Source organism: Pseudorca crassidens, chromosome 5 (genome assembly GCF_039906515.1).
Source record: "Pseudorca crassidens isolate mPseCra1 chromosome 5, mPseCra1.hap1, whole genome shotgun sequence".
Taxonomy (NCBI): Eukaryota; Metazoa; Chordata; class Mammalia; order Artiodactyla; family Delphinidae; genus Pseudorca; species Pseudorca crassidens.
The window spans coordinates 101813460-101839481 of record NC_090300.1 but is presented as its reverse complement, the minus strand read 5'-3'; the positions used below and the strand labels follow the sequence as shown (position 1 = coordinate 101839481).

The window sequence follows — 26022 nt, the reverse complement described above, 5'->3', positions numbered from 1 at the left end:
GGATGTTCCAATAACATGTCCAGCCATGTTTGGAACCATTGTTGGATACAACTTTATGCCAATAAACTTCCAAGTCTAAATGAAGGGTGACTTTTTTTTTTTTTTTTTTACAGATTGTAAGAGGCTAATATTGAATAAGGAACCTCAAAAGGCTATAAGTATAGCAGCCAGGTCCAGATAGTCTGTTAAAGCTTCAAAAACCCCATAATTGCTATGCATTTCCCCTTGAGTTTACTATGAAAGTGTTAAAATTTAAACTTTTAAAAAGTCTTAAAATAGTACCATGAACAGCTATATATCCTCCTCCTAGATTTAATAATTAATGTTTTGCCATATTTGGTTTATCTCTATATAAGCACATTTTCAAGTCAGACATTCTGACACTTCACCCCTAAATACTTCAGCATGCATCTCCTCAGAGTGAAGACAATGTCTGGCATAATCACAGTTATCACACAAAATTCATTAAAGCATCAAATATCCAGTTCATATTTAAATGTCCCTAATTGTCCCCAGAATGTTTTTTATATAAAGTGTCCTTTTAAAAACTAAGATACATTTCAATATAGTTTATTCCAGAGTATTAAGAATAGCAAACTTTATTCGTCTTATGATCTTTGATCCCCAAGCCTGACAAAAGCACAAACACACAAAAATCAGAAAGCAATCCTGACTAATAAGTGCAAGTATCCTGAAACATTATTAGCAGATTTCAGCATATTAGAGGACTGAATTGTTGTTGAGGATATTCTGTCTGAACCCAGTTTCTCTTTTCCCCTCCCCAATCACGTAGCAGCCTTGTAGTCCAATCCCACTGTTGTCTTGAGTGCCTAAATTAACCTAGATAATTCTATCCTCGTCACGGCGACTTGTTCAAATAGCCCAAGGCAATCAGCCTCTGGTATTTCCCCTGGCCACAGAGGTGATGCAACTGGCAAGAGGCTCAGTTCTTTCGCTGAGAATCGAAGAGGCCGGTTGTTAAACATTGACTAGTGCACCACCCGGATTTTGGTCGTCCCTTGCCTTGCGAGGATCTGACTACAAGGATGTTACATAAACAGCGGGCGATTAATAGGTGTTTGAGCCTTGCTGGAAAGAAAACACCCTCTCCGCGGAGACAGCAGGCCAGGAGACGAGGCGGGGCGGGGCGGGGCGGGGCGGGGCGGGGGCGGATCCTCGGACGCTGCGGCACCGCCCCTCGCGGCGCCGGCGCGGTGACCCACAGACCTCCGTTCAGGCTCCGGTGCCAGTGGTGCTTCCTGGCAGAGCCATGGCTAGTAAGTAGCGCCGCGGCCCGAGCTCGGGCTGGAGGGAGGCTTCGGGCGCGGCGCCGGCGGACGGTCTCGCCGGCTCAGCCCCTCGCCTCCGCGTCGTGTCCCCGCCGCGCCCATGGCCTTCCTTGCTCCAGTGGCCGCAGGGCTGGGGGCCCGAGCGGCGAGGCCGGTGGGCGCGGGCAGGGCGGTGAGGGGAGGCCGCGGAGCACGGCGCGGTGCACGTCGGGGATTCCGGGCTTCCGGGAGGGCCGGAGGGGCCGCGGGAGCGTTGGGCCTGCGTGCCGGAAGGGCCCGCGCCTTACGTCCCACTGGGCTTGTGTGAAACGGAAGGCAGAGATTCCAGGTGCGTTCCGGGCGCCCCTACTCCAGATTCACCTGCGCGGGAAAGGGCGGGGGCAGGTGCTCATTTAAAATGCCACTTCCGCACCCTCCCTGTGATTCTTGCCTGTTTCTCACCGCTGCCCTCGCTCAGCGACCCGAAGACTGTGCACTTTCAGTAATTATGATACTTCTTCAAATGTGAAACTTTGTCCCGTGGGATTCTTGGAGACTGTTGCTAGGTTTTAGATTGAGTTTTTTTTTACATCTTTATTGGAGTATAATTGCTTTACAATGGTGTGTTTGTTTCTGCTTTATAACAAAGTGAATCAGTTATACATATACATATGTTCCCATATCTCCTTCCTCTAGCGTCTCCCTCCCTCCCACCCTCCGTATCTCACCCCTCCAGGCTGTCACAAAGCACCGAGCTGATCTCCCTGTGCTATGTGGCTGCTTCCCACTAGCTATCTACCTTACGTTTGGTAGTGTATGTATGTCCATGCCTCTCTCTCGCTTTGTCACAGTTTACCCTTCCCCCTCCCCGTATCCTCAAGTCCATTCTCTAGTAGGTCTGTGACTTTATTCCTGTCTTACCCTTAGGTTCTTTATGACATTTTTTTCCTTAAATTTCATATATATGTGTTAGCATACAGTATTTGTCTTCCTCTTTCTGACTTCACTCTGTATGACAGACTCTATCCACCTCATTACAAATAGCTCAATTTCGTTTCTTTTTATGGCTGAGTAATATTCCATTGTATATATGTGCCACATCTTCTTTATCCATTCATCCGATGATGGACACAGGTTGTTTCCATCTCCGGGCTATTGTAAATAGAACTGTAATGAACATTTTGGTACATGACTCTTTTTGAATTATGGTTTTCTCAGGGTATATGCCCAGTAGTGGGATTGCTGGGTCATATGGTAGTTCTATTTGTAGTTTTTTAAGGAACCTCCATACTGTTCTCCATAGTGGCTGTACCGATTCACGCTCCCACCAACAGTGCAAGAGTGTTCCCTTTTCTCCACACCCTCTCCAGCATTTATTGTTTCTAGATTTTTTTGATGATGGCCATTCTGACTGGTGTGAGATGATATCTCATTGTAGTTTTGATTTGCATTTCTCTAATGATTAATGATGTTGAGCATTCTTTCATGTGTTTGTTGGCAATCTGTATATCTTCTTTGGAGAAATGTCTATTTAGATCTTCTGCCCATTTTTGGATTGGGTTCTTTGTTTTTTTGTTATTGAGCTGCATGAGCTGCTTACAAATTTTGGAGATTAATCCTTTGTCAGTTGCTTCATTTGCAAATATTTTCTCCCATTCTGAGGGTTGTCTTTTGGTCTTGTTTATGATTTCCTTTGCTGTGCAAAAGCTTTGAAGTTTCATTAGGTCCCATTTGTTTATTTTTGTTTTTTTATTTCCATTTCTCTAGGAGGTGGGTCAAAAAGGATCTTGCTGTGATTTATGTCATAGAGTGTCCTGCCTATTTTTTCCTCTAAGAGGTTTTTTTTTTTTTTTTCCTCCTGTATTCTCAATTTGCTTTATTATTTATGACCTCCAGATCTCTGGTGAGGAGGACAGGACCTGTCCTGGGCTCCATTTTTTTACCAGCTGGTTTAGTCTTAAGTTCATGGCAGCCTGCCCAAGCTATGGCAGTTGAGCAAGCTTTAGGTAGTAAAAGTCACATCTGATGTCCTTTGCTGCAGACCATTGGCATAAACTTATTTATTCAGAATTGTGTCCATGGCAGGCATGTTCCGTCCATGTTTGGCTGAAAGAGCAGGCAATATTGTCACATGCTCAGGGAAGCTTTCCTCATCTACCCCTTAAAGATTAGGTCAGGCCCCTGGTAAATGCATTTGTTGTATGAGTTTTTTTTTTTAATAAATTTATTTATTTTTGGCTGCACTGGGTCTTTATTGCTGCGCGCTGGCTTCTCATCGCGGTGGCTTCTGTTGTTGTGGAGCAGGGCTTCAGTAGTTGTGGCTCACGGGCTCAGTAGTTGTGGCTCACGGGCTCAGTAGTTGTGGCTCACGGGCTTAGCTGCTCCATAGCATGTGGGATCTTCCCAGGCCAGGGCTCAAACCTATGTCCCCTGCATTGGCAGGCGATTTCTTAACCACTGTACCACCAGCGAAGTCCCATGAGTTTTGTTTTGTTTTGTTTTAATGAGTTTTTATGTAAATGAATTTTCCGGTTTTCTGCAACTTAGCTCTTGGATTCATTCTGGTTTTGACATATGTCTACTTAAATCCAGTTCATTCCTTTTATCTACTGCATAGTGCTTCATGATATGACCATTTTATGTTTTCTTTTTTTACATCTTTATTGGAGTATAATTGCTTTACAATGGTGTGTTTGTTTCTGCTTATAACAAAGTGAGTCAGTTATACATATATATATGTTCCCATATCTCTTCCCTCTTGCGTCCCCCTCCCTCCCACCCTCCCTATCCCACCCCTCCAGGCTGTCACAAAGCACTGAGCTGATCTCCCTGTGCTATGTGGCTGCTTCCCACTAGCTATCTACCTTACGTTTGGTAGTGTGTATATGTCCATGCCTCTCTCTCGCTTTGTCACAGTTTACCCTTCCCCCTCCCCGTATCCTCAAGTCCATTCTCTAGTAGGTCTGTGACTTTATTCCTGTCTTACCCTTAGGTTCTTTATGACATTTTTTTTTTCTTAAATTTCATATATATGTGTTAGCATACAGTATTTGTCTTTCTCTTTCTGACTTCACTCTGTATGACAGACTCTAGGTCTATCCACCTCATTACAAATAGCTCAATTTCGTTTCTTTTTATGGCTGAGTAATATTCCATTGTATATATGTGCCACATCTTCTTTATCCATTCATCCAATGATGGACACAGGTTGTTTCCATCTCCGGGCTATTGTAAATAGAACTGCAATGAACATTTTGGTACATGACTCTTTTTGAATTATGGTTTTCTCAGGGTATATGCCTAGTAGAGGGATTGCTGGGTCATATGGTAGTTCTATTTGTAGTTTTTTAAGGAACCTCCATACTGTTCTCCATAGTGGCTGTACCAATTCACATTCCCACCAGCAGTGCAAGAGTGTTCCCTTTTCTCCACACCCTCTCCAGCATTTATTGTTTCTAGATTTTTTGATGATGGCCATTCTGACTGGTGTGAGATGGTATCTCATTGTAGTTTTGATTTACATTTCTCTAATGATTAATGATGTTGAGCATTCTTTCATGTGTTTGTTGGCAATCCGTATATCTTCTTTGGAGAAATGTCTGTTTAGGTCTTCTGCCCATTTTTGGATTGGGTTCTTTGTTTTTTTGTTATTGAGCTGCATGAGCTGCTTACAAATTTTGGAGATTAATCCTTTGTCAGTTGCTTCATTTGCAAATATTTTCTCCCATTCTGAGGGTTGTCTTTTGGTCTTGTTTATGGTTTCCTTTGCTGTGCAAAACTTTGAAGTTTCATTAGGTCCCATTTGTTTATTTTTGTTTTTATTTCCGTTTCTCTAGGAGGTGGGTCAAAAAGGATCTTGCTGTGATTTATGTCATAAAGTGTTCTGCCTATGTTTTCCTCTAAGAGTTTCATAGTTTCTGGCCTTACATTTAAGTCTTTAATCCATTTTGAGCTTATTTTTGTGTATGGTGTTAGGGAGTGATCTAATCTCATACTTTTACATGTACCTGTCCAGTTTTCCCAGCACCACTTATTGAAGAGGCTGTCCTTTCTCCACTGTACATTCCTGCCTCCTTTATCAAAGATAAGGTGACCATATGTGCATGGGTTTATCTCTGGGCTTTCTATCCTGTTCCATTGATCTATCTTTCTGTTTTTGTGCCAGTACCATACTGTCTTGATTACTGTAGCTTTGTAGTATAGTCTGAAGTCAGGGAGCCTGATTCTTCCAGCTCCGTTTTTCGTTCTCAAGATTGCTTTGGCTATTTGGGGTCTTTTGTGTTTCCATACAAATTGTGAAATTTTTTGTTCTAGTTCTGTGAAAAATTCCAGTGGTAGTTTGATTTAGTTTTGAACGTGAGTTTTGCAAAGGCACCAACCCTGATTATTTGTAATTTGAGTCCTGTCAGGTGAAAATGAAGCACCTGTTTTCTTTGATTTGTGCTTTTGTGGTAAGAGGACTGATTAATTTGCTCCACAGTGAGCCCCCCTCACACCCACTGCAGAATGCCCACTTCTCTTGGGGGAAAAAAAAAAAAAAACTGGGCAAGTTTTTTCTGCACCTGGACCTTGAGCTTTCAGGTTAGGTATTACATGTTACTTACACATCCCCATTCTGGATCAGCCCCAGCGATGAGTTTCTAGCTGTGTTTGTTCCCAGATCTTTGCCTGATTCTTTTACATGAGGCAGTGGAGTGCTCTAGGCTCAAAGTCTGGAGACCGGGATTATTACAGCCTTAGCTCAGCCCATGTCAACAAGTCATTTGATCTCTCTGGACCTCAGTTTCCTGTCCTTTAAAATGGACATTTTTAAGAAATAAATGTTATTTTGAAACCCTTAAAAAAAAAGAAATAAAATGGACATAAACTGTTCCTATCAAGGGCTAGTGAGGCTCCCTCAAGATGGTAAGTTTTGTGGAAGTGCTCTCTGTTTTTCATTTCAACCTCCTGGAGCGCAGTGCAAGTTGGTGGCTGAATGAACCCTCAGGATCAGGGTATAGAAGTCCTTTTAGGAACTTGCCTGGTGGCGCAGTGGTTAAGAATCCACCTGCCATTGCAGGGGACACAGATTCGATCCCTGGTCCAGGAAGATCCCACATGCTGCGGATCAGCTAAGCCCGTGCGCCACAACTACTAAAGCCCCCTCACCTAGAGCCCGTGCTCCGCAAGGAGAGAAGACCCCGCTCGCTGCAACTAGAGAAAACCTGTGCACAGCAAAGAAGACCCAATGCAGTCAAAAAAGAAAAAAAAAAAAAGTCCTTTTACACACCTCCCTCTGAGTGTGACTGTCTCTTTCAGAAGAGGCTGATGGACTTGAGAGCTGTGGTTCTTGGTGGGGTTGAGGGTGGTGTTGATCTGACTCCCTTGAGGAATGTTTTCAAGTTACATGACCTCAGCCCCACCCACCCAAAAACAAACAAGGTGCTCATTCTGTCTACAGTCCAGATTTTGGCTTGCTTCTGGCTGTGCCACTCACTTTGTTGACTGTCTTCGTGCAGCTTTTCCTCTGCAAGCTTCTTGTTTCCTCATCTACGAGATACTGTTAATGATACCTCACAGATGCTTCCATGTGTAAAGGATCTGCCTGTTCCTTCTGCTGTTTCCATGTTGGTCCCTTCAGTTAAGATATTTTATCCTTTGTTCCCCTTGGTAAGTCCTTAATTTTTAGAATACAATGAATATTAGTACAGCCAGGGACCTGACAATGAAAAGTAGTTTCATTTTACTGCTGAGGAGATGAAGTGACTAGTGTCTCGTCCTCAGCCTCAGGGAACTCCCCAGTGGTGGAATTGTCCGGCTTCAGCCCCCCTGTGGAGCGGGTGCTTTGCAGCATGTCGGGCAGTCCCAAGCCTGGTGCAGGACAGCTGCCTTTCTGGGTGTGATGGGCGAGAAAGGAAGCCATCAACAGAACCATGGTGGACTTCATCTTACCCTCCTTCAGAAGCAGAGACAAACCCAGCTTCTAAGTTACAGTGGAGACCTTTAGTTGGTCTGTGATGTTTTAGTGACAGCTCAGGCTGTTTGCCCCAAAGTAATTATCCCAGCTTTTGTTTCCTGTTTGGTTTTCATCCAGTCTTTGAAACTATTTGACAAACTGCATTCCGGGTTAAATTTAGTTCCTCTCAGTATATTTAGGAGAAGCCAAGGAATGGAACATCTGAGTTTTCCTACTTTTGGGGTTAACCCTGAGCCAAACAGGCCTTCATCAAAGGCTAGGGTCTGTCAGTGTTGCCTCTCTGGGGATGTTTTTACAGCTACAAGAGAGACCCAGAGAGAGAAGTCACGAATGGTGGGATTTCAGACTCCACAGCAGAGGCCAGGTAGGGAAGCGAGGCCAGGCCATTACTGATAATTCCTGAAGTTTTGCAAAACTTTGTGGGTTACGAAATGGTTTGGAACCTTTAATGTAGCCTTTCATCAGACCATAAGCAAAAACTGTCAGTCAGGGTCCAGGCAGGACTCGGAAACCACACCAGTCACTTGAACAGGAAAAGAATTCATATAAAGGACTATTAACCAGTAAAAGGTGATTACTGTAAGAGCTAAAAGAGAACTCTATAGGAAAAGCAAATGTAGGGTGTGGCTACTACCTCAAGGAAGGAGTAAGCCTGGAGGAGCCGCTAACCTGCTTGCCCCAAGGCTGACAGCAGGTCTGGTTGGCAGAGCTGGCCACATAACTCGTGGGACTGAGTCTCCAGTGAAAATGTGGAGCCGCTTGTTCAGATAGCAGGAAAAAACGCTGTTCGGTTTTCCTTCCACAGTGTTTCCCTCAACCTCTCATGGTATTTTTCATTTGCTACTTAATGTTGTGCTCCTTTGGGCACGGGAATACTCATGGGGTGAGTGCAGACCTACCCAGGGGCCCTGCCCTGTGACTAGGCACACATGCAGCCCACTGGTTGCCAGGCTCCCCCTCTACCTGCAGCTGGACCAGTGCACTGTGTCCCAGCTGGTGACGGGGACTTCGAGACAGGCATGTCCACTTCCCATGGGCCTGCTGCCCCAACTCACGGTGGAGCAGACTTCCAAAGGGATTTCACCTGCTACGCTGGGAGGTGCTCAGCGTCTGGACTGGGGATAGACTGGAGGCCGGAGTTCACATAATAAGGGATAGTCGCGTACTCAGACCTAGTCTTCTTTCTTCAAGCCACATTCTCACTTGTAAGGCAGAAGCTGGCCCTGCCTGCTTCACTTCAGATTCTTGTGCCTGGAATGGGCTTTGCCCACGGATGTGCTCTGTCTCAGGGTTGCTCAACCTCAGCGTTATTGACATTTAGGACTGGATAATTCTTTCTTGTCAGGGACTGTCCTGTGCATTATGGCATGTTTGGCAGTGTCCCTGACCTCTGCCCACTAGATGCCAGTAGTACTGCATTAGCTGTGACCATCAACAATGTCTCCAGACATTGCCAGATGCCTTGGGGGGCAAAATTAACCTTCCATTGAGAAATGCTGCTCTATGTGATTCAGCAGTCAGATCTTCTGACAGCTGTTTTATCTTCATCCTCAGCTTTCCGCTTGGCCCTCATCCAGCTTCAAGTTTCTTCCGTCAAATCAGATAACCTCACTCGAGCCTGTGGCCTTATCTGGGAGGCAGCAAAGCAAGGAGCCAAAATAGTTTCTCTGCCAGTAAGTATGGAGGCAGCCACCCCTTTCTGGGAACTGTTGTCCCAGCAGAATAATGTCCGCTAGCTCTGGTTGTCCTTCTGTGTCCTGGGGTCCAGCAAGGTCCTGTGGGGCCCCAGGATTGTTCCATGCTTGTCTGGAAGATGACCCTAGCAAGAGTCTTTGTGATAAGATGTGCCTGCATGCTTACAGGTTTTTAATTTAGGTCACCTACTCTGTTCAGAAGCCTAGTAGGCTGAGGGACTTAACCTAAAGCTAAAATACTCAGTGCCTCAGATATTTACCTTCCTTCCTTGTGTACTTTAGTCTTTACAGGACCAGGACATATTGATTTTAGCGCTAAGCTTCCAGCATTTAAAAAAATTGTTGAAAGTTGTTGAAAACTGAAAATTGTTAGAGACATTTAGGAAGTCTGTGGTATCTTCCAAAGTGTGGTAAGCCAGTAGGACTCTGCATCTGTCTCCTACGTCATCTCTTTTAGAACAGAATCAGCTGAAGATTGCGCCACATTTGTTTGTCAGCAAATACAGGGTCAGCCCCAGAGAAGGTCCTGCACGTGTCAGGACATGCATCTACTGGCAGAGGCCTGCTGGGGTCAGTGGGAGAACTATTCCCGACCACCCAGTACCCCACTATGGGGAGGAGGCAGCCGTTTGCAAACCCTGGAGAATTTTCAGGGCTACCTTATATTTTATTTTAGGCTCCAGGCCATTACAACGTGGCCAGTGAGTAGGAATCTTCAACAAGGGAGCTCGAGATCTTAATTTTGCACCATGGGACTCACCTGTACTTGCATCTGATAACGGGTTCTTGTTGGTTTAAGTTGCTAGGGGTAAAAGAGTCTAAAGGCCAGGAGTGAAAGCACTTGAATTCCCCTCTACCTAACACGTGTTTTGTACAAGTTGGTGATCCTCGGCCTTGAGTTTCCTAGCGCAGTGCCTGGTGCACAGGCAATCTCAGTAAATGCGAAATGAATGAACTAGAGTCGAAATCTAGTAGTTTTGCTTTTCTTTTATCACAGAGCTGTTGAGACATATTCAGGGGAGTGAGAGATTTTGCAGGATCAGAATGATAGTGCTGGAAGGGAGCTTAGAAATAGATCATTTTATACATGAGGAAACACCCTAACCTCTGTGGCTTTCAAAGCTTCTGTATTTTTAAAAAACACAGGCTTTATTACTTTACATAGTTAATGATATAGTACTGAGACTATGGAGTCATCCTAATGCCCAAAGTCCTATGCGTAAGCCCAGTGGTAGTGGGGCCTGGGTGCCCAAGGCTGGGAAGGCGTAGTTCTCCTGCGGACTCAGGGAGAGGCAAGTGCGGTCTTTTGCCAAGGTGACCAGGATCTGGGATAGCACACTGACTTGTCTCCTCCAGCCCTACCTGAGTCAGGGGCTGAGTCCTGTCTGTGTCCACAGGCTCTTTAGCCCTGAGGTGTCCATGTTTTTCTTATCAGCTGTGTTTTACCCCTTTGAGAGCTATGTCTTTTTACAGCAGAACTTTAAAGTGAATTGGGTGTTTTGGTGTTTTTTCCCCCTTTTTCTCTTCCAACATTATTCTAGGAATGCTTTAATTCTCCATATGGTACGAAATATTTTCCTGAATATGCAGAGAAAATTCCTGGTGACTCCACACAGAAGCTTTCTGAAGTAGCAAAGAAGTGCAGCATATATGTCATTGGAGGTAACTTCCTACCCTCAAGGTATAATGGCCTAAACATTAAAAACTGAGTAACATCTGAGTAACTTTTGTTGTTACATTTAAATCATGGAATACAAATTAGCTATCAAAAAGAATGAGGTAGGGGCTTCCCTGGTGGCGCAGTGGTTGAGGGTCCGCCTGCCAATGCAGGGGACACGGGTTCGTGCCCCTGTCCGGGAAGATCCCACATGCCACGGAGCGGCTAGGCCCGTGAGCCATGGCTGCTGAGCCTGCGCGTCCGGAGCCTGTGCTCCGTAACGGGAGAGGCCACAACAGTGAGAGGCCCGCGTACCGCAAAAAAAAAAAAAGAATGAGGTAGATCTGTATTTAGGAATGCAGAAGGATCTTTGAGACACACTGTTCAGTGGAAAAAGAGCAAGTTTAATATGAAATGAACAGGTACTTCCATACAGATGAATGCCCCACACAAAAGAAGGTTGTATATTTTTATATGTATTTATGTATGTAAGACATAGTAAATACTGTAGAAGGACACACACCAAACTGATGATAATTTTCTCTGGAGAAGGAGTTGGAAGTACAGGGGCAGGTGGAAAGAGAAACCATATCTGAATGTCTTTCATTAATATAGTGTTAAGATTATTTTTTTTCCCATAAAGAGGCCGCATACATCAAAGGTAGCTTAGAGTATTAGGCTTAGTGAATTAAGTCAGACAGAGAAAGACAAATACTGAATGCTATCATTTACATGTGGAATCTAAAAAAAGAAAACAAAGGAATGTATATAACAAAATGGAAACAGACTCACAGAGAGAACAAACTAATGGTTACCAGTGGGGAGAGGGAAGGAGGGAGGGGGAATATAAGGATGGAGGATTATGAGATATAAACTACTATGTATAAAATAAATAAGCAACAAGGTTATATTGTGCAGCACGGATAAATAGAGCCATTATTTTGTAATAACTTTAAATGGAGTAAAATCTAAAAAAATACATTGAATCACAATGTTGTATACCTGAAACTAGTATAATATTGTAAATCAAGTATACTTCAATTTAAAAAAAGTAGCTTTATTTATGTGGTTTTGTTTAAATAAAGTGTTCTGTTTGTTTAAATAAAAATACAATAAAACTGTTTAATATAGCAAACAAAATTATTTCTCTATTATCATATAGTAAGAATTAGAAATGAATAAGAGGAGGAGAAAAGAAGGCAAAGCAAGAAGAGATAGAATTGCAGGAACCATATTCAGTGATGGAAAGACTGGCTTACATTCCCACCTCAAGACCTTTTTGGATACAGTTATGTTGCAGGACCTGGTGAATTTAAGTTGAGCAACAGTGAATTCCCCGTGTTGCACCAATGCTTCAGATGAAGTGTTGCTCAAGATCAAAGCTGAATTCAGAAACAGTTTGGTTATTTTTGAAACCTTTCTTTGGCATCTAACCTAATTATATTTCACCTACACTCTGAAGTTGGTCTCTGAAAAATCATATTCAAGAAGAAAAAAACATGATTAACCCTTAGAAGATAGTAAACTTTATTGTGGACCCAAGAAGATAGTAAACTTTATCAAGCCTTTGTCCTGTTATCATAAAAGAATGCTTTATTCAGAGTGTTTTCTATGTCTGTGTGTTTCTCCTCTCAATGAAAGGTTCCATTCCTGAAGAGGATGCTGGGAAATTATATAATACCTGTGCCGTGTTTGGGCCCGATGGAACTTTACTGGTAAAGCACAGAAAGGTAAGTAGAGAATGTGGCAAGTCTCATTGCCTCCTGATAATTTGCTTTGAAGTTCCCAGTAACTCTCATCATATGGTACACACATCAGGCATTTGATTAGTTGGCACAGGTGGCTATTCTTGGCTGTTGGCATTTTGATATAAATTGTAGGCTCAGCCTATCGATTTCAGCCAAGGAAAAACCTACAGGAATTTTGATTAGGATGGTATTGAACATACAGTGATCCAACTTTGGGGAGAGCTGACATCTTTGCAGTAGAAGTGCATGCATATACATTTAGGATTGTTAAGTCTTCTTGGTAAGTTGATTCTTTTATCATTATATGTCTTTTTTTTTTTTCATTGTAGTACTCTTTGTCTTGAGGTTTAGCTCTGATATTACTATAGCCACTCTAGCCTTCTTATACTTACTGCTTGTATGGTACATCTTTTACTAATCTTTTATTTTCAGTCTATATGTCTCTTTATATTTAAAATGCTTCTCTTGCAGACAGCATGTAGTTGGGTCTTGCTTTTTTTTCATTCTGACAATCTTTGCCTTTTAACTGGAGTGATTACTCTATTTATATTTAATGTAATTATTGATATGGTTGGATTTTAAGCAGACAGACATTTAATTATTTTTTCCCTTTGTTCCTCTTTCCTGCATTCTTTTGGGTTGAGTAGTAGTTTGCTTTTTTTCCCCTAAGTTGTTGCCCTGTGACAATATACACACTTACATTGTCACAGTCTACTTAGTTAATAATATATTTCTTCATGTGAAATTTAAGAATCTTGCAATTGTATAGGTCATTTCTTTATGGTATGGTTTTCATACATATTGCATCTATATACATTATGAATCCCACAAAACACTAATTTTTAATTTAAGTAGTCATGTGTATTTTAAAGAAATTAAGAGAGAAATATTTTGTGTTTACCCAAATACTTACCATTTCTAGTGTTTTTTTTTTCTTCCTGAAGATCTTAGTTCTGTCTGGTATGTTTATCTTCAAACAAAAAGACCTCCTTTAGCATTTTTGTAGTGAGGCTCTGCTAGCTATGAATTATCTTAGTTTTTATTTATGAATATACCTTTACTTTGCCTTTATTCTTTTTTTTTTAAATACTTATTTATTGGGCTGCGTCGGGTCTTAGTTGCAGCATATGGGATCTTCATTGCGGCATCTTTCGTTGTGGCGCGCAGGCTCCTCTCTAGTTGTGGCGTGCAGGCTCTAGAGTGCACGGGGATTAGTTGCCCCACAGCATGTGGGATTTTATTTCCCCGACCGGAGGTCAAACCTGCGTCCCCTGCATTGGAAGGTGGATTCTTAACAACTGGACCACCAGGGAAGTCCCGCCTTTATTCTTAAAAAAGATTTTTGGTGGGGCTTCCCTGGTGGCGCAGTGGTTGAGAGTCCGCCTGCTGATGCAGGGGACATGGGTTCGTGCCCCTGTCCGGGAAGATCCCACATGCCACAGAGCGGCTGGGCCCGTGAGCCATGGCCGCTGAGCCTGCGCGTCCGGAGCCTGTGCTCCCCAACGGGAGAGGCCACAACAGTGAGAGGCCCGCGTACCGCAAAAAAAAAAAAGATTTTTGGTGGAATAGAATTCTGGGTTGACAGTTTTCTTTTTTTCCTCAGAAGTTTGAAAGATGTTATTATTCAGTTATCTTCTAGCCTCTTTTTCTACCCCCGATATGAAGTTAGTGATAATTAGTATTGTTTTTCTGCATGCAATTCATGTTTTTCTCTACCTGCCTTCAAGGTCTTTTCATAATCTTTAGTTCTCACTATTTTGACTCTTATATTCCTAGATATGGTTTTCTTTGTATTTGTCCTGCTTTGTGTTTCTTGAATCTGTAAAATTTAAGTCTTTCACTGTATTTGGGAAACTTGGGGGCATTATTTTGTTAAATATTTTTCTGTCCCATTCTCTTCTTATGGGACTCCAGTTTTGATACTGTTCACCAAACCAGGTCACCAAGGCTCTGTTTTTTATTTTTGTTTTTCAATGATTTATCTCTGTCTTCTTCAGATTGGGCATTTTCCATTGACCCATCTTCAGATTCACTGAGTCTTTCTTCTGTAATCTCCACTCTCCTGTAAATCAATCCAGTGAAATTTTTAAAAAATTCAGATGTTGAATTTTTCAGTTCTAAAATTTTCATTTCATTCTTTTTAATAGCTTTTATTCCCTACTGTATTTTCTGTTCGTTTATGCATTAAGAGCTTATTTTTCTTTACTCTCTTGAGCTTAGTTTCAATAGCTGCTTTAAAGTCTTTGATAATTATCACATCTGGGTCTTACTGGGGTCTGCTCCATTGCTGCTTTTTCTTTAAGACTTTGGGTAATATCTTTGTGTATCTAGTAATTAGGATTGTATATTGGATTATATGTTGTTGAGATTCTAACTTCTATTACATTCCCCTGAAAAGTGTTTAATTTTTTATTTTAGCAAGTAGTTAATTTGGGCATACTCAAACACCAAACTCTTTTTCCTTTGTGAGGTGGGTAGCAACTTCAGCTGCTCTGTTCTACTGTAAAGTTGTTTAGCTTTAGCTGGGCTGCTTGGAGTTTGCCCCACACATCTTTAGTTCATTGGTTATTCAGAGATTTGGACAGATTTTATATGTAAAATTTAGGGCTGTTCTTTGGCTTTCTCCTTTTCAGCAGCATTTTCCCCTCACTTTCCACCTGCCATGAAACTCTATTCTCTGGTTCCTCAGCTGGTATGATTGTGCGTAGTTGTCACCACCACTCCTAGCAACAGCTGGGGCCTTGCCTCCAACTAAAAGCTGTAAACAAATGGGAAACTCACACAGCACTAGTCCCTTCTTCCAAGTGTTGACTTCTCTTCTGTTTCTGCCTGATTTTGATTATTCTCAAGTGCTTTTAAGTAGTTGTGTTTTTTATTTTGTCCAGAGTTCATAGTTATCTGTGAGAAAGCTGGTCTGATAGGAGCCACTCTGCCATTAGTGGAAGAGGACCCAGCATTGAGCTATGTTTCTTTTTTTTTTAAGTTAAGTATATTTCTTTTTAATTAATTAATTAATTAATTTTTTGGCTGTGTTGGGTCTTCGTTGCCATGCAGTCTTTCTCTAGTTGCGGAGCGTGGGGTTTACTCTTTGTTGCGTTGTGCAGGCTTCTCATCGTAATGGCTCCTCTTGTTGCGGAGCACGGGCTCTAGGTGTGTGCGTTTCAGTAGTTGTGGCGATTGAACTTATATTGTCACAGTCTCAATATAAGGGGGTGCTCAGTAGTTGTGATGCATGGGCTTAGTTGCTCTGCGGCATCTGGGATCTTCCTGGACCAGGGCTCAAACCCGTGTCCTCTGCATTGGCAGGTGGCTTCTTAACCACTGAGCCACCAGGGAAGTCCCAGCATTGAGCTATTAACCCAACTCTTTAAAGTGCTTGTTTTCAGAATTGAGTTTTCCAGGCCATGAATATGATATATATCTCTCTCCATTTACTTAGGCTTTCTTTAATTTCTCTCAAAGTTTTTTAATAGTTTTTTGGGTATAGTCTTGTATATCATTTACTAGATTTGTTCCTAATTGGTATTTCTTGATGCCCTTTCATTTTGTGTTTCTTGCTAGTGTACAGAAGTAGAACTAATTTTTAAAATATTGACCTTGTATATAGTACCCTTGCGTAAACTTATTCATTCTAATAATTCATCTGTATATTTCCTTTGACATTTCTTAGGTATACAAATATATCATCTGAGAATAATGGCTTTTAATTTTTTCTTTCTAATCTTTATCCTTTTTATTCCTTTCCTTTGCCTTGTTGCTTTGGTTAGGACCTCTGGTACAGTGTTGAATAGCAGGTGTACTTACCTTGTTCTTGATCTCAATAGGAGAAGGGTTTTAATGTTTCACCATTAAATATGATGTTTCCTTAGATTTTTTTTTTGCAGATATTCTTTATCAGATTAAGGAGGTTCCCTTCCTAGAAGAGTTTTTCTGTTCCGTTTTTTAAATAAGAATGGATGGAGAAGTTTACCAAATGCTCATTATGCACCTCTTAGGATGATCATATGACTTTTCCCCTTTATTTTGTTCATGTGGTAAATCACATTGATTGGTTTTTTAATGTTAAATCACATTGGCTTTCCTTGAATAAATCCAATTTGGAAGTGATGTGTTTCTTTTTAATATATTGCTGCATTGGGTTTGCAAATTTTACCTATTTGTGATTGCTCACCCACTCTCCACCTCTTCTGCCAATGTATCAGTTTGATTCTGATTCTGAGAAGTCTTCATTTAGCATTTATATTGAGTAAAAAAGCTGCACATTAATTGCTTTCCATAAGAAATCTAGATGTTGATTTGCACACCACTAAGGAAACAAGGGTCTAAGACCTACAGCATCATTTTTCCAGTTCCCTGTGTTAGAAATCATTTTGATATGATGTCAGTCAGCTTGTGGGGTGGGTTGTGGGCAGATTGGGGGTGCTGTTTGTACAGTTGATCTTAGAACACCCCCATTGCTGGCCATGGAAAGATGTTTGTTATTATTGTCATGAACCCTGCAGAAAAGAGGTAACCGAATCCATTATTTGTGATGCAGCTCCATCTGTTTGACATTGATGTTCCTGGGAAAATCACATTTCAAGAATCTAAAACGTTGAGTCCTGGTGATAGTTTCTCCACATTTGATACTCGTACGTACCAGATAAATTCACCTCTTTTAGCAGTCCCTGTAGAAAAGGATCAGGTAGTCCTATGTTTTTCACTTCTCTCCCTTCCCAACCTCTTTACAAAACCTGACTGAAAGGCCAGAAGTGAGAAGGGCAGAGAATGGTCAGAGATCTAGAAAGGGGGGGCTGGATGGAGAACTGAGGGTTTGACATGGTTTTGCTCTTCCATTTGGTCACAGCCTTTTATTGGTATGATAGCTTCCGGCCTGTACCCATTAGGCCACGATTGAACACCTCCCACTTATATAAGAAGCATTCAGTTAGAACGAGTTTCTCATCTCTGCTTTGCTGTTGTAAATGATGTCTTCACGAGGTGAGGTCCAGGCAGGAATAAGCTTATACATTTTCTCCATCCATGGGCCCTGCATGAATGTATTCCCGTCAGTGTTTTGTGATCATTAGATCTTGGAGGCTTTCCCCTGCTGCACCATGAGGGAGGAGCTTAACTTTTTGTTTGTATATTTTCTGTTTGGAAAACAGCTTACTGCAGAGTGGGCCTGGGCATCTGCTACGACATCCGCTTTGCAGAGCTGGCACAAATCTATGCACAGAGAGGTAAGGCAGCACTACAGTTATGTTGTGTGAATGCTTGGAGGTTTAATTTGGGCTGGTCTTTGTGGATAGAGGGAACCCTTGGTCAGAAAACCTGGAGGAGAGGTCTTAATTTCTCTACCTCCATATGAATTCTCAGACTTCTCCTGCATATGGACAGTATGGTTTTTTGGGGGTTGTAATTTAACACGCCACATAGCTGAGGGAGGAGCCATACTCCTAAACTAAACCTCTGCTCTACCCTTTGAGCCCTTCCTGCTACTGTGTTTGGAAAGAGTCACTCGGGGCCCAGTAGAAATGGTCTGCGTGCACATGGCTTTCACCACTTACTAGTCCTAGATGTTGGGTAGTTGAAATGTAGTCAGTGACATTTTGGTCCAGAGGAGCATGCTACCATCCTGGAGAAGCACCAAGTCAGATCAGAAGATTTGGTTCTGGTTCCAACTCTTCCCCTTAATTGGCACAATACTTTGGGTAAATTACTTAATCTCTGGAAAAATATGCATCTCCACAGGAACAGTGTGAAGATTAAGGAGAGAGGACTTACAGAATTCCTCATATGGTACTCAACAAATATTAGCATACGTACTAGACTGCCAAAGATACTCTGATTCCAATTTATCTGTCGGTGAAAGTGAAGTGGGTGCAAACGGTTTGACTCCCTGCTCAGCAGAAGGTGGAGGCACAAGGGCTCTGGGTTGGCAGTCTCAGTTGAGTCTTAGCAATAAGTAGTAGAGCCCTACTCTGCCCCTCGTTTCAATTGACAAGCATCACAAAACATGGTCCTTGGCCATGGGAGCTGACCACATGATGCTGAGAGGAATTCGAATGACAGGTTCTCCACTTTTTTAAAGCAAAGTCACATGTTGTGGTTTTGGTTGTCAATACCACTTTTCTTGTGTGTATGTGTTTTGTGTGTGTGTGTCTAGAGGAATTTAGAGCCATACTTAATGCTGCTGACCCTGTCTGACTTGGCTGAATCTTTTTATGCTTGGGGAAGTTTGAGTTTGGTCCCTGCTGGGTAAGGAACAGAGGGAGGGGCTCGTGTGGTTGGGTGTCTACCTGCATCTGCTCTTTGGCCTTTCTCTCCCCAAGGCTGCCAGCTGTTGGTATATCCTGCAGCTTTTAATTTGACCACCGGACCAGCCCACTGGGAGTTGCTTCAGCGAGGCCGGTAAGAAAGCATCTCAAGCACACCTTCAGGAGTCTCAGTGTTTCTTTGTGGGAACATTTCCAGTTTGGTGGAAGCACCAACCTTCCCCGTAAGGAATGCTGCCTCTGACTCAGAATGCCCCGGCATCCAAATGCAGTTGAAAAAGGTGACTCTTTTCATCTTGCAGCCCAAAAGGAGGGCTTCTAGTGTAGGGCACCTTCTCCTCAGAAGCCACAGCACCAGTCTCATGGATTTTGGGGACTGTGAGTTTTGAATTTTGAAGAGCATTCACTGCATCAGGTGGGCAGCAATTTCATTCTTCTGTGTTCAGGCATGGATTGGTGTCTCTGATACAGTTGCCAGCAACTTTTACAGAGAATTGGAGACCCACGGAATGTATGTGTCCGAAGCCAAGGAAAAGGCAGGGGTTATTTTAGCCTGACAGCCCTAGGGAGAGACTTGTGGTCTGCACTCTGTGGACCCTGTGCTGCTCAGACTGGGTGTTTATCCTACTCCATCCTCCATAGTGTCCTGTTAGTCTTGGCACTCTGCTAAGAAACTCATCAGTTGTCGCTCTTCTAACTTCTAAGTCCTGAGCGTTGCACAGCTATGTTGTGCATGTCACAGTTGCTGTTTCCCTGGTCCCCTGAGGCTGAGGAGTGGTGAAGGGAAGATGGCAGAGGTGTGTGTAACATGGAAGGGGAAAGGAGTGTGACTGTGTAAAGTGTTCTGCAAAACAAATGCTGGTCAGAGATGAGTTTTTTTCATTAAAAGATTTTTAAAGTGAGGTGTTACATACTTACAGAAAAGTGTACTAGTTTTAAGTTTACAGGTTAGTGAGTTTTTACATATGTATTCACCTATGACCAAGATCAACATCTTGAACATTTCTAGTGCCTTGCAGTGCTCCCTTTTGCTCCTTCCCAGTCAGTACTCTCTTCTCTCCGCCCAGGGGTAGCCACTAGCTCATGTCTGGAGATGATGGTAATTTTTATTGGAAGGGGATGTAGAAGTGTTTGGCTGGTTGCGTGATGGAAGGCGGGGTAGGGGTACGTGATACCCATGAGTATTAATAAACGCTGCCTTGCTGAAAGGAAGAAAAGCTTGGGAGAGACTGGGATGGTCTGGCATGAATCTGTTGATTGAGCCCAGAGGGCTCTGGGTCAGGTGGCTTTGGTGCACCCGGGCTGCCACCCGAAATTCTTGCCTAATTTGAGACAATGTGGCTGCCACATTGGCATGGAAGGGCCCTGCAGCCCTGCAAGGTGTGTTGTCCCAGAGCAAGGCCAGTCCATTCTCTCTGGCCACCTTGACTGCATTAACCAGAGAAGCTCTGCTCTTTACTGTTACAGGTTGGCTCAGGCCGGGGTTTCTCGGCTTTGGCAGCACTGACATCTTGGGCTGGATGACTCTTTGGTGTAGGGGCTGCCCTGTGCATTGCAGGGTGTTTAGCAGCACCCCTGGCCTCTACCCACTAGATGCCAATAGCAATCCTTTAGTCGTGACAGTCAAAAATGTCTCCGGACACTGGCACATGTCCCCTGGTGGGCAGAATTGCTCGAGAACTGGCTTATGCAATAAGATCTTTTTTGAAGAGAGGGTTCTGTGGCTTTGGATGTTTCTTCCACATCTGAGCCAGCCTGTCCTATCCTAGTTTTTGAAATAAGGATCTGTACACTTAGGAGAAAAAGTCACAGATCTATGTAATCACTGTATAATTTACCTCTTTTCTGTCCATTAACTACAGCGCTGTTGATAATCAGGTGTACGTGGCCACGGCATCTCCTGCCCGGGATGACAAAGCCTCCTATGTTGCCTGGGGACACAGCACCGTTGTGAGTCCTTGGTGAGTTGGCTACACAGGGACAGGCTCACGAGGAGCTCGGGAGATGGCACTTGGGCAAGTGGGTTGTCTGATTCCTGCCTGGTCCCGCCCCTCCCTCCACCCCCATCTCCCCACATGCCTGCCAGGTCTCCAGGTCTCTCAGTGAGAGAAGCTTCCACTTGAAAACCATGTGAGAGAGAAACGGTCCTGCTCTCCTGACTGAGTGCTTGGCCTCAGCCCTCTTCTGAGTTTCTAAGTGACTTTTAATGTCAACCAAACTTGGAAACAAGGCAGCAGTCACGGGTGGGTGGTTTTAGTAAAAGAGGCTCCCAAACTCTTGGCTTTTGGTTAAAATTTAGACTGGGTCAATGGTCCTAGGGCAGGAATGAGTTGCAGGTTGAGGATTTGCTCCCTGCGTAATGATTAGAGGAGAGTGGAGGATGGGATGAATTAAGGGGAGCTGTGAACTTGTCCTGTGTGAGAGGGAAAAGCATTTTATTACTTAGCGAAACCAGCATGGAAGTCTGCCCAGATACATATACATATGTTAATAGACATATCTTACTGGCATTTGTATAGTTTACATAGTACTTTCACACACATAATCTCAGTGTGAACTCTCAGGGACTTATCTTTATTTAGCCCAGTTTATAGATGGTAGACTTGAAGTTTACAGGATAAAGTGGCTAGAACTGGTGTTTGGATCCAAGACTTTTGAATTCAGAACTGAGATTTATTCCATACTACTTCTCATATGTCTGTATGATTACAGACACATAAGCACACACACACAGATACGCATTTCTACAGTTTCAGGATAAATAAACCAGTAACAAGGCTGAAAAGGCTTAAACGTCACTGTGGGGTTCCTAAAGTTTCTCTCTGCTGACTTTACAGGACCCACAGATTAAAGTGTGTGGTGGGGAAGGCCTTGGAAGATGTGACCAGCGAGAGAGTCCCAGTGAGCCTCTTGCACGCTAGGATTTGGGAGGCATTGAAAGACTGGAAGGATTGAGTTGGCTTCAGAATTAAACTTGACTCAGGTTCCTCTGCAGTTGTTAGTGATCAGCTTCCTGACCTTTTGGGCAGCTCTGCTCCCCAGCTGGTTCTCCTAATGAACTCTGTTACTGATCAAGCTGGCTGCTCTGACACAAAGTAGTTGTATAAGATTTACCTTTATTTCTTCCTTTTTAGAATCCCCCCCCCATTCGGTTTGGGAGCCCTCTGGCTTATATCAGCGTTGGTATAGGCGCCTGGGGTTAACATAGAGATCTTTGAATGCCAGGGCAAATGGGAAAGAAATAGAAGAGACTAGAAAAGGATTCAGTTAAATGGCATTAATGATGGTGTTTGTAGCTCATTGTGCCAAAAATTTGTGGCCATCTGGTAGATGGAACCAATTATTATGTCAGATTGTTTGTTGTATCAGATTACTTTGTTTTGTGCTTTGGAGAAATTTCATTTCACAGATATGTTTCTGAAGCTGTTTTGGGCCAAGAGCCTCAGCACGGGAAAGAGTTTTCCAAATCAGCTTTTCCTCAGATTTATGGAGTGTTGCTGTTCCCAGTGTGGGGTTCCTGCCAGGGCATGGTTCTACCATTTCTACCCAGGCCCCATAGGTTGAAACCTTTCCCTCAAACCCTGAAAGCCATTAACATAGGGATCCAGGGATCACAGGCATGAAACCAGAGATCCAGGCAGATCTGGGCCCTGCCCAGGCCTAGTCTCACCATCCGCATGGTTGGGTAGCAGCCTTGGGAGGTGTGAAGAAACAGAGCCAGACTCCCCTTGTAAAGGGGTCTTGAATGTACTCACGAGGAGACAGATGGAGCTTCCTGTTGGTTATAGGTGTCTCTATTCCCAGATGTTTACATCCGTCGACAGAAATAATAAATAATCTATAATAGGAATAGAAAAGAGTTTTATTCAAGCCAAACTGAGGGCTGTAGCCTTTGAGACAGCCTCTCACATAGCTCTGAGGAACTATTCTGAAGAAGCATGGTTTGCGGCACAGTTTTATATCTTGTCAGAACAAGGAATGTCAAACACAACAGGTGTACATTCTTTCAAGATTTCAAAAAAAAAAAGATCAGCATGTATACAGCAAGTGGTATGGCCTTGGTGCTTGGGAAGGGAGCCTTATATAGAAAGAGTATTAGCATTGATGTCTCAGGAAGGGAGGCATTTATTTCCATCTTCAGAACGAACATTCTTTCCTTCTGGACAGTGCACCCTTTTCTTTAATAGTTAAAGCAGATGTACAATGTATGTGTGACAGGCCACAAGGCAGGCTGTTCCAGTTAGCATAAAGTTTAAGTTAAATGATGTATAAGCCAGAATGACTTCCCCATACCTCATTATGTGAAAATTTCTTCCATCACATCTTAGAATAATTACCATTCCCTAGCAGTTTGTGGGTTACAAAATACACTCCATAATTTTCTCACCAAGTCCTCACAGAGCTCATATTTCCACTTTATGGATTAGGAAATGGAGATTCCAGATGACTTGCCACAAGGCCACACAGCTACTTCAATGGTAGAACAGGAATTTATGCCCCTACCTTCTTGTTTTAAATCTCAGATTCCTTCCCCTTTGGCCTGTGAGATGGGGAGGAAAAACAGAGAGACCCTGAATATCAGCAAACATCAGAGAATCCACTCATTCTTCCCCTGAATCTTTTTCAGGGGGGAGGTCCTTGTCAAAGCTGGCACTGAAGAAATGATCGTGTATTCAGACATAGGTAAGATTAGCTCTGGCACAGTTTAGGTCTCTGGTGTCCCCATTCTCTGAGGCCAGATTCCATAGCTGTGAAACCCTGTCACCTGGAGGGGCTCCTTTATGCCCCACCCTCCTCATTTATCCTTGGTTCTCTGGCCAAGCCCTGGGGCTGTATCTCAGCCTGAGTTTTCTTGGTTTGGTTTGAAATGACTACAGGGGCATTGCCAGGCTGTCTGTGCCTCCAGACAAGGCCTGTGAGCAAATTACTTGCTGAGGCTCTGGTTTTTTTCATAGTGTTTGGGGAAGAAATTCCCGTCGGTCGGTAAGGAATTACATCTTACTAATAGTGCACTTTTCTGTTTTTGCAGACCTGAAGAAGTTGGCTGAAATACGCCAGCAAATCCCCATTTTTAGCCAGAAGCGCTCAGACCTCTATGCAGTGGAGGCGAAAAAGCCCTAATGTTTGTTTCCAACGTGTCATGAAACAGGAAGATATGTTTCTACAACATAATCAACTCCCTTCTGAATTCTTTAATGGAGATTCTTTTTTGTTTTTTTTTAATTTCAGCCTTTTCCCTTCCTGGATAGGGAAGCTCTCTGTTGAGATGGTGGAGCATCAACTGATGCTGGTATTCTCCACACCATATTAAATAGTCAAAAAGGACTCAGGCTGGCATAGACGAGCAGAAGGCAAGGGAATGGCTGTAAGTCTTCCATATTCAAGTTATCTCAAAGCAATTAGTAAAAGTATCAGATCTTGGTATCCTTAATGGTTGATTGACCAGATATGAATAGATCTGTGTCATGAACTTCTTATCTGATTGTTGGAGTTGGAATCCATTACGTAGAAAACTTGTTCTTTGAGCAGTACCTTAAAGTTACATTTTTGGTCTGTGAGTAGCTATGGAAAGCAAGGTGATGGATCCTTGGTGTTGGCTAGAGGAGATGGCAGCACCTTTCCTAGCAGCCTTTGGGCTCTTCAAATTCAGGAAGGAGCTAACTATTTAAGACCCCCTTAGTTTTAGGGGAAACATTGTTTCAATAATGAGCCCCCTGGGAGAATGGCAGTAGCATAATTTGTCAAGGTAACTAAAGTGTGAGTCTCTGCAAAAGATTTTCTTGATAGGGGTGAGAGTCTCTTTTTCTTTTCTCCCTAGTAACACTTATAGCTTGATAAAGGTAAGTTTTTAGCCCAGTGGTTTTCAGAATCCTTTTACATAATTAAAAATTAAGAATTCCATTGAGGTTTATGTATGTTATAGCTAGTGGTGGGTTGGTAAATGTTTAATGACCAGCTGTCTGAGAAGAAGTCGATTTTGTAGTAGCATTTGCCAATTTCCATGGTGTACTTACTGCCAAATTCAAGCTATCAGTGTAACACCTCTAAACACAGAGCTGGGAATAGATGTGCTCGACTGGCTCTTGTGAGCTGGTGCAATTCTACTCTAGCACACCACTGTTTACATATATATAGATATTTGCCATACTGGAAAATAAAATTTAAAACAAAAGAATACACGAACACGCATCCCATTATCTATAAGAATGATGACATTATCATGTGCAGTTTAACCAGCACTGTATACGCAGAAGTGTTGTACAGTGAAAAAGGCAAATGACTTTTTAAAAATAAGTGTATAATTTGGCAAAATTTGACATGTATATACATGAAACCACTTCAATCAAGATAATGAATATACCCACCACCCCTAAAAGCTTCTTTGTGCTCTTTTATAATCTCTCTGGCTACTCCTCATATCCTCAGGCAAACACTGATCAGCTTTGTCAGTACAGATTAGTTTGAATTTTCCAAAATTACCCAAAAGTGGAATCATACTATAGTTTTTTGTGTCTTCTTTCACTCACCATAATTATTTGGAGATTCATCCGTGTGTGTGCTTCAGTAATTCATTCCTTTTTTATTGAGTTAGTAGTCCATTGTATGGATGTACTGGAATTTATCCATTTACCTGTTGATAGACATTTGAATTGTTTCCAGTTTTGGGCTATTAACAAATAAAGGTGCTAGCTACATTTTGTACATGTTGTTCATTTCTCTTGAGTAATGTCCAGGAGTGGAATGGTGGAGTCTTGCATGTATTTCACTGCCAGTGCCATTTTACTTAGCAGTCTGTCAGAGTCCTAGGCGCTCCACATCCTCATCACTTGGTATGATAAGCTTTTAAAATTTTAACGATTTTAATATGCATGTAATGTTATTTCATTATAGCTTTTTCTTTTATTTTTTTTGACGGAACGTGGGCCTCTCACTGTTGTGGCCTCTCCCGTTGCGGAGCACAGGCTCCGGACGCGCAGGCTCAGAGGCCATGGCTCATGGGCCCAGCCGCTCTGCAGCATGTAGGATCTTCCCAGACCGGGACACGAACCCGTGTGCCCTGCATTGGCAGGTAGACTCTCAACCACTGCGCCACCAGGGAAGCCCTCATTATAGCTTTAATTTGTATTTTCCTAATGACTAAGGATGCTGAAGCATCTTTTCACGTGCTCCTTTGCTGTCTGTATATCCTCTTTGGTGAAGTGTCTTTGCGTATCTTTTTCCCCTCTTTTTATGGGGTTATTTATCCTCTTATTGATTAGTAAGCGGTCTTTATATATTCTAGATAAAAGTTCTTTGTTAGGTTTTAATTTTTACAAATATATTCTCTTAAGTTTGAGGGAAAAAAGTCTTCATTTTCTTTTTTTTTTTTCCGGTACGCGGGCCTCTCACTGTTGTGGCCTCTCCCATTGTGGAGCCCAGGCTCTGGATGCGCAGGTTCAGCG

At 42.8% G+C, this 26022-nt stretch overlaps 1 protein-coding gene across 6 annotated transcripts; it reads left to right on the top strand.

Annotated features, from left to right (window-relative positions):
* The first annotated feature begins 861 nt into the window (after window positions 1-861).
* Window positions 862-25282, top strand: NIT2 (nitrilase family member 2). 6 transcript variants are annotated; one of them, XM_067739109.1, is made up of 10 exons: window positions 1160-1277; window positions 8779-8897; window positions 10460-10580; window positions 12217-12305; window positions 16861-16954; window positions 17471-17545; window positions 18638-18716; window positions 20443-20541; window positions 23208-23263; window positions 23610-25282. In XM_067739109.1, the coding sequence occupies exons 1-10, from the start codon at window positions 1271-1273 to the stop codon at window positions 23699-23701; spliced, it is 831 nt and encodes a 276-aa protein (XP_067595210.1). In that variant the 5' UTR covers window positions 1160-1270; the 3' UTR covers window positions 23702-25282. The 6 variants fall into 6 exon arrangements, 5 of the variants coding, with proteins under 5 accessions (XP_067595209.1, XP_067595210.1, XP_067595208.1 ...); XM_067739106.1 differs by lacking the exon at window positions 1160-1277 and adding an exon at window positions 7407-7588; XM_067739108.1 differs by lacking the exon at window positions 8779-8897 and having other exon boundaries at window positions 862-1277.
* Window positions 25283-26022: the final 740 nt, after the last annotated feature.

Coding starts and splice junctions, on each gene's coding strand:
- NIT2 (XM_067739106.1), top strand. CDS start 7,417: ATGGAACATCTGAGTTTTCCTACTTTTGGGGTTAACCCTGAGCCAAAC. Junction 17,546..18,637: donor ACAAATCTATGCACAGAGAG/GTAAGGCAGCAC, acceptor TCTCTCCCCAAG/GCTGCCAGCTGTTGGTATAT. Junction 18,717..20,442: donor GAGTTGCTTCAGCGAGGCCG/GTAAGAAAGCAT, acceptor CATTAACTACAG/CGCTGTTGATAATCAGGTGT.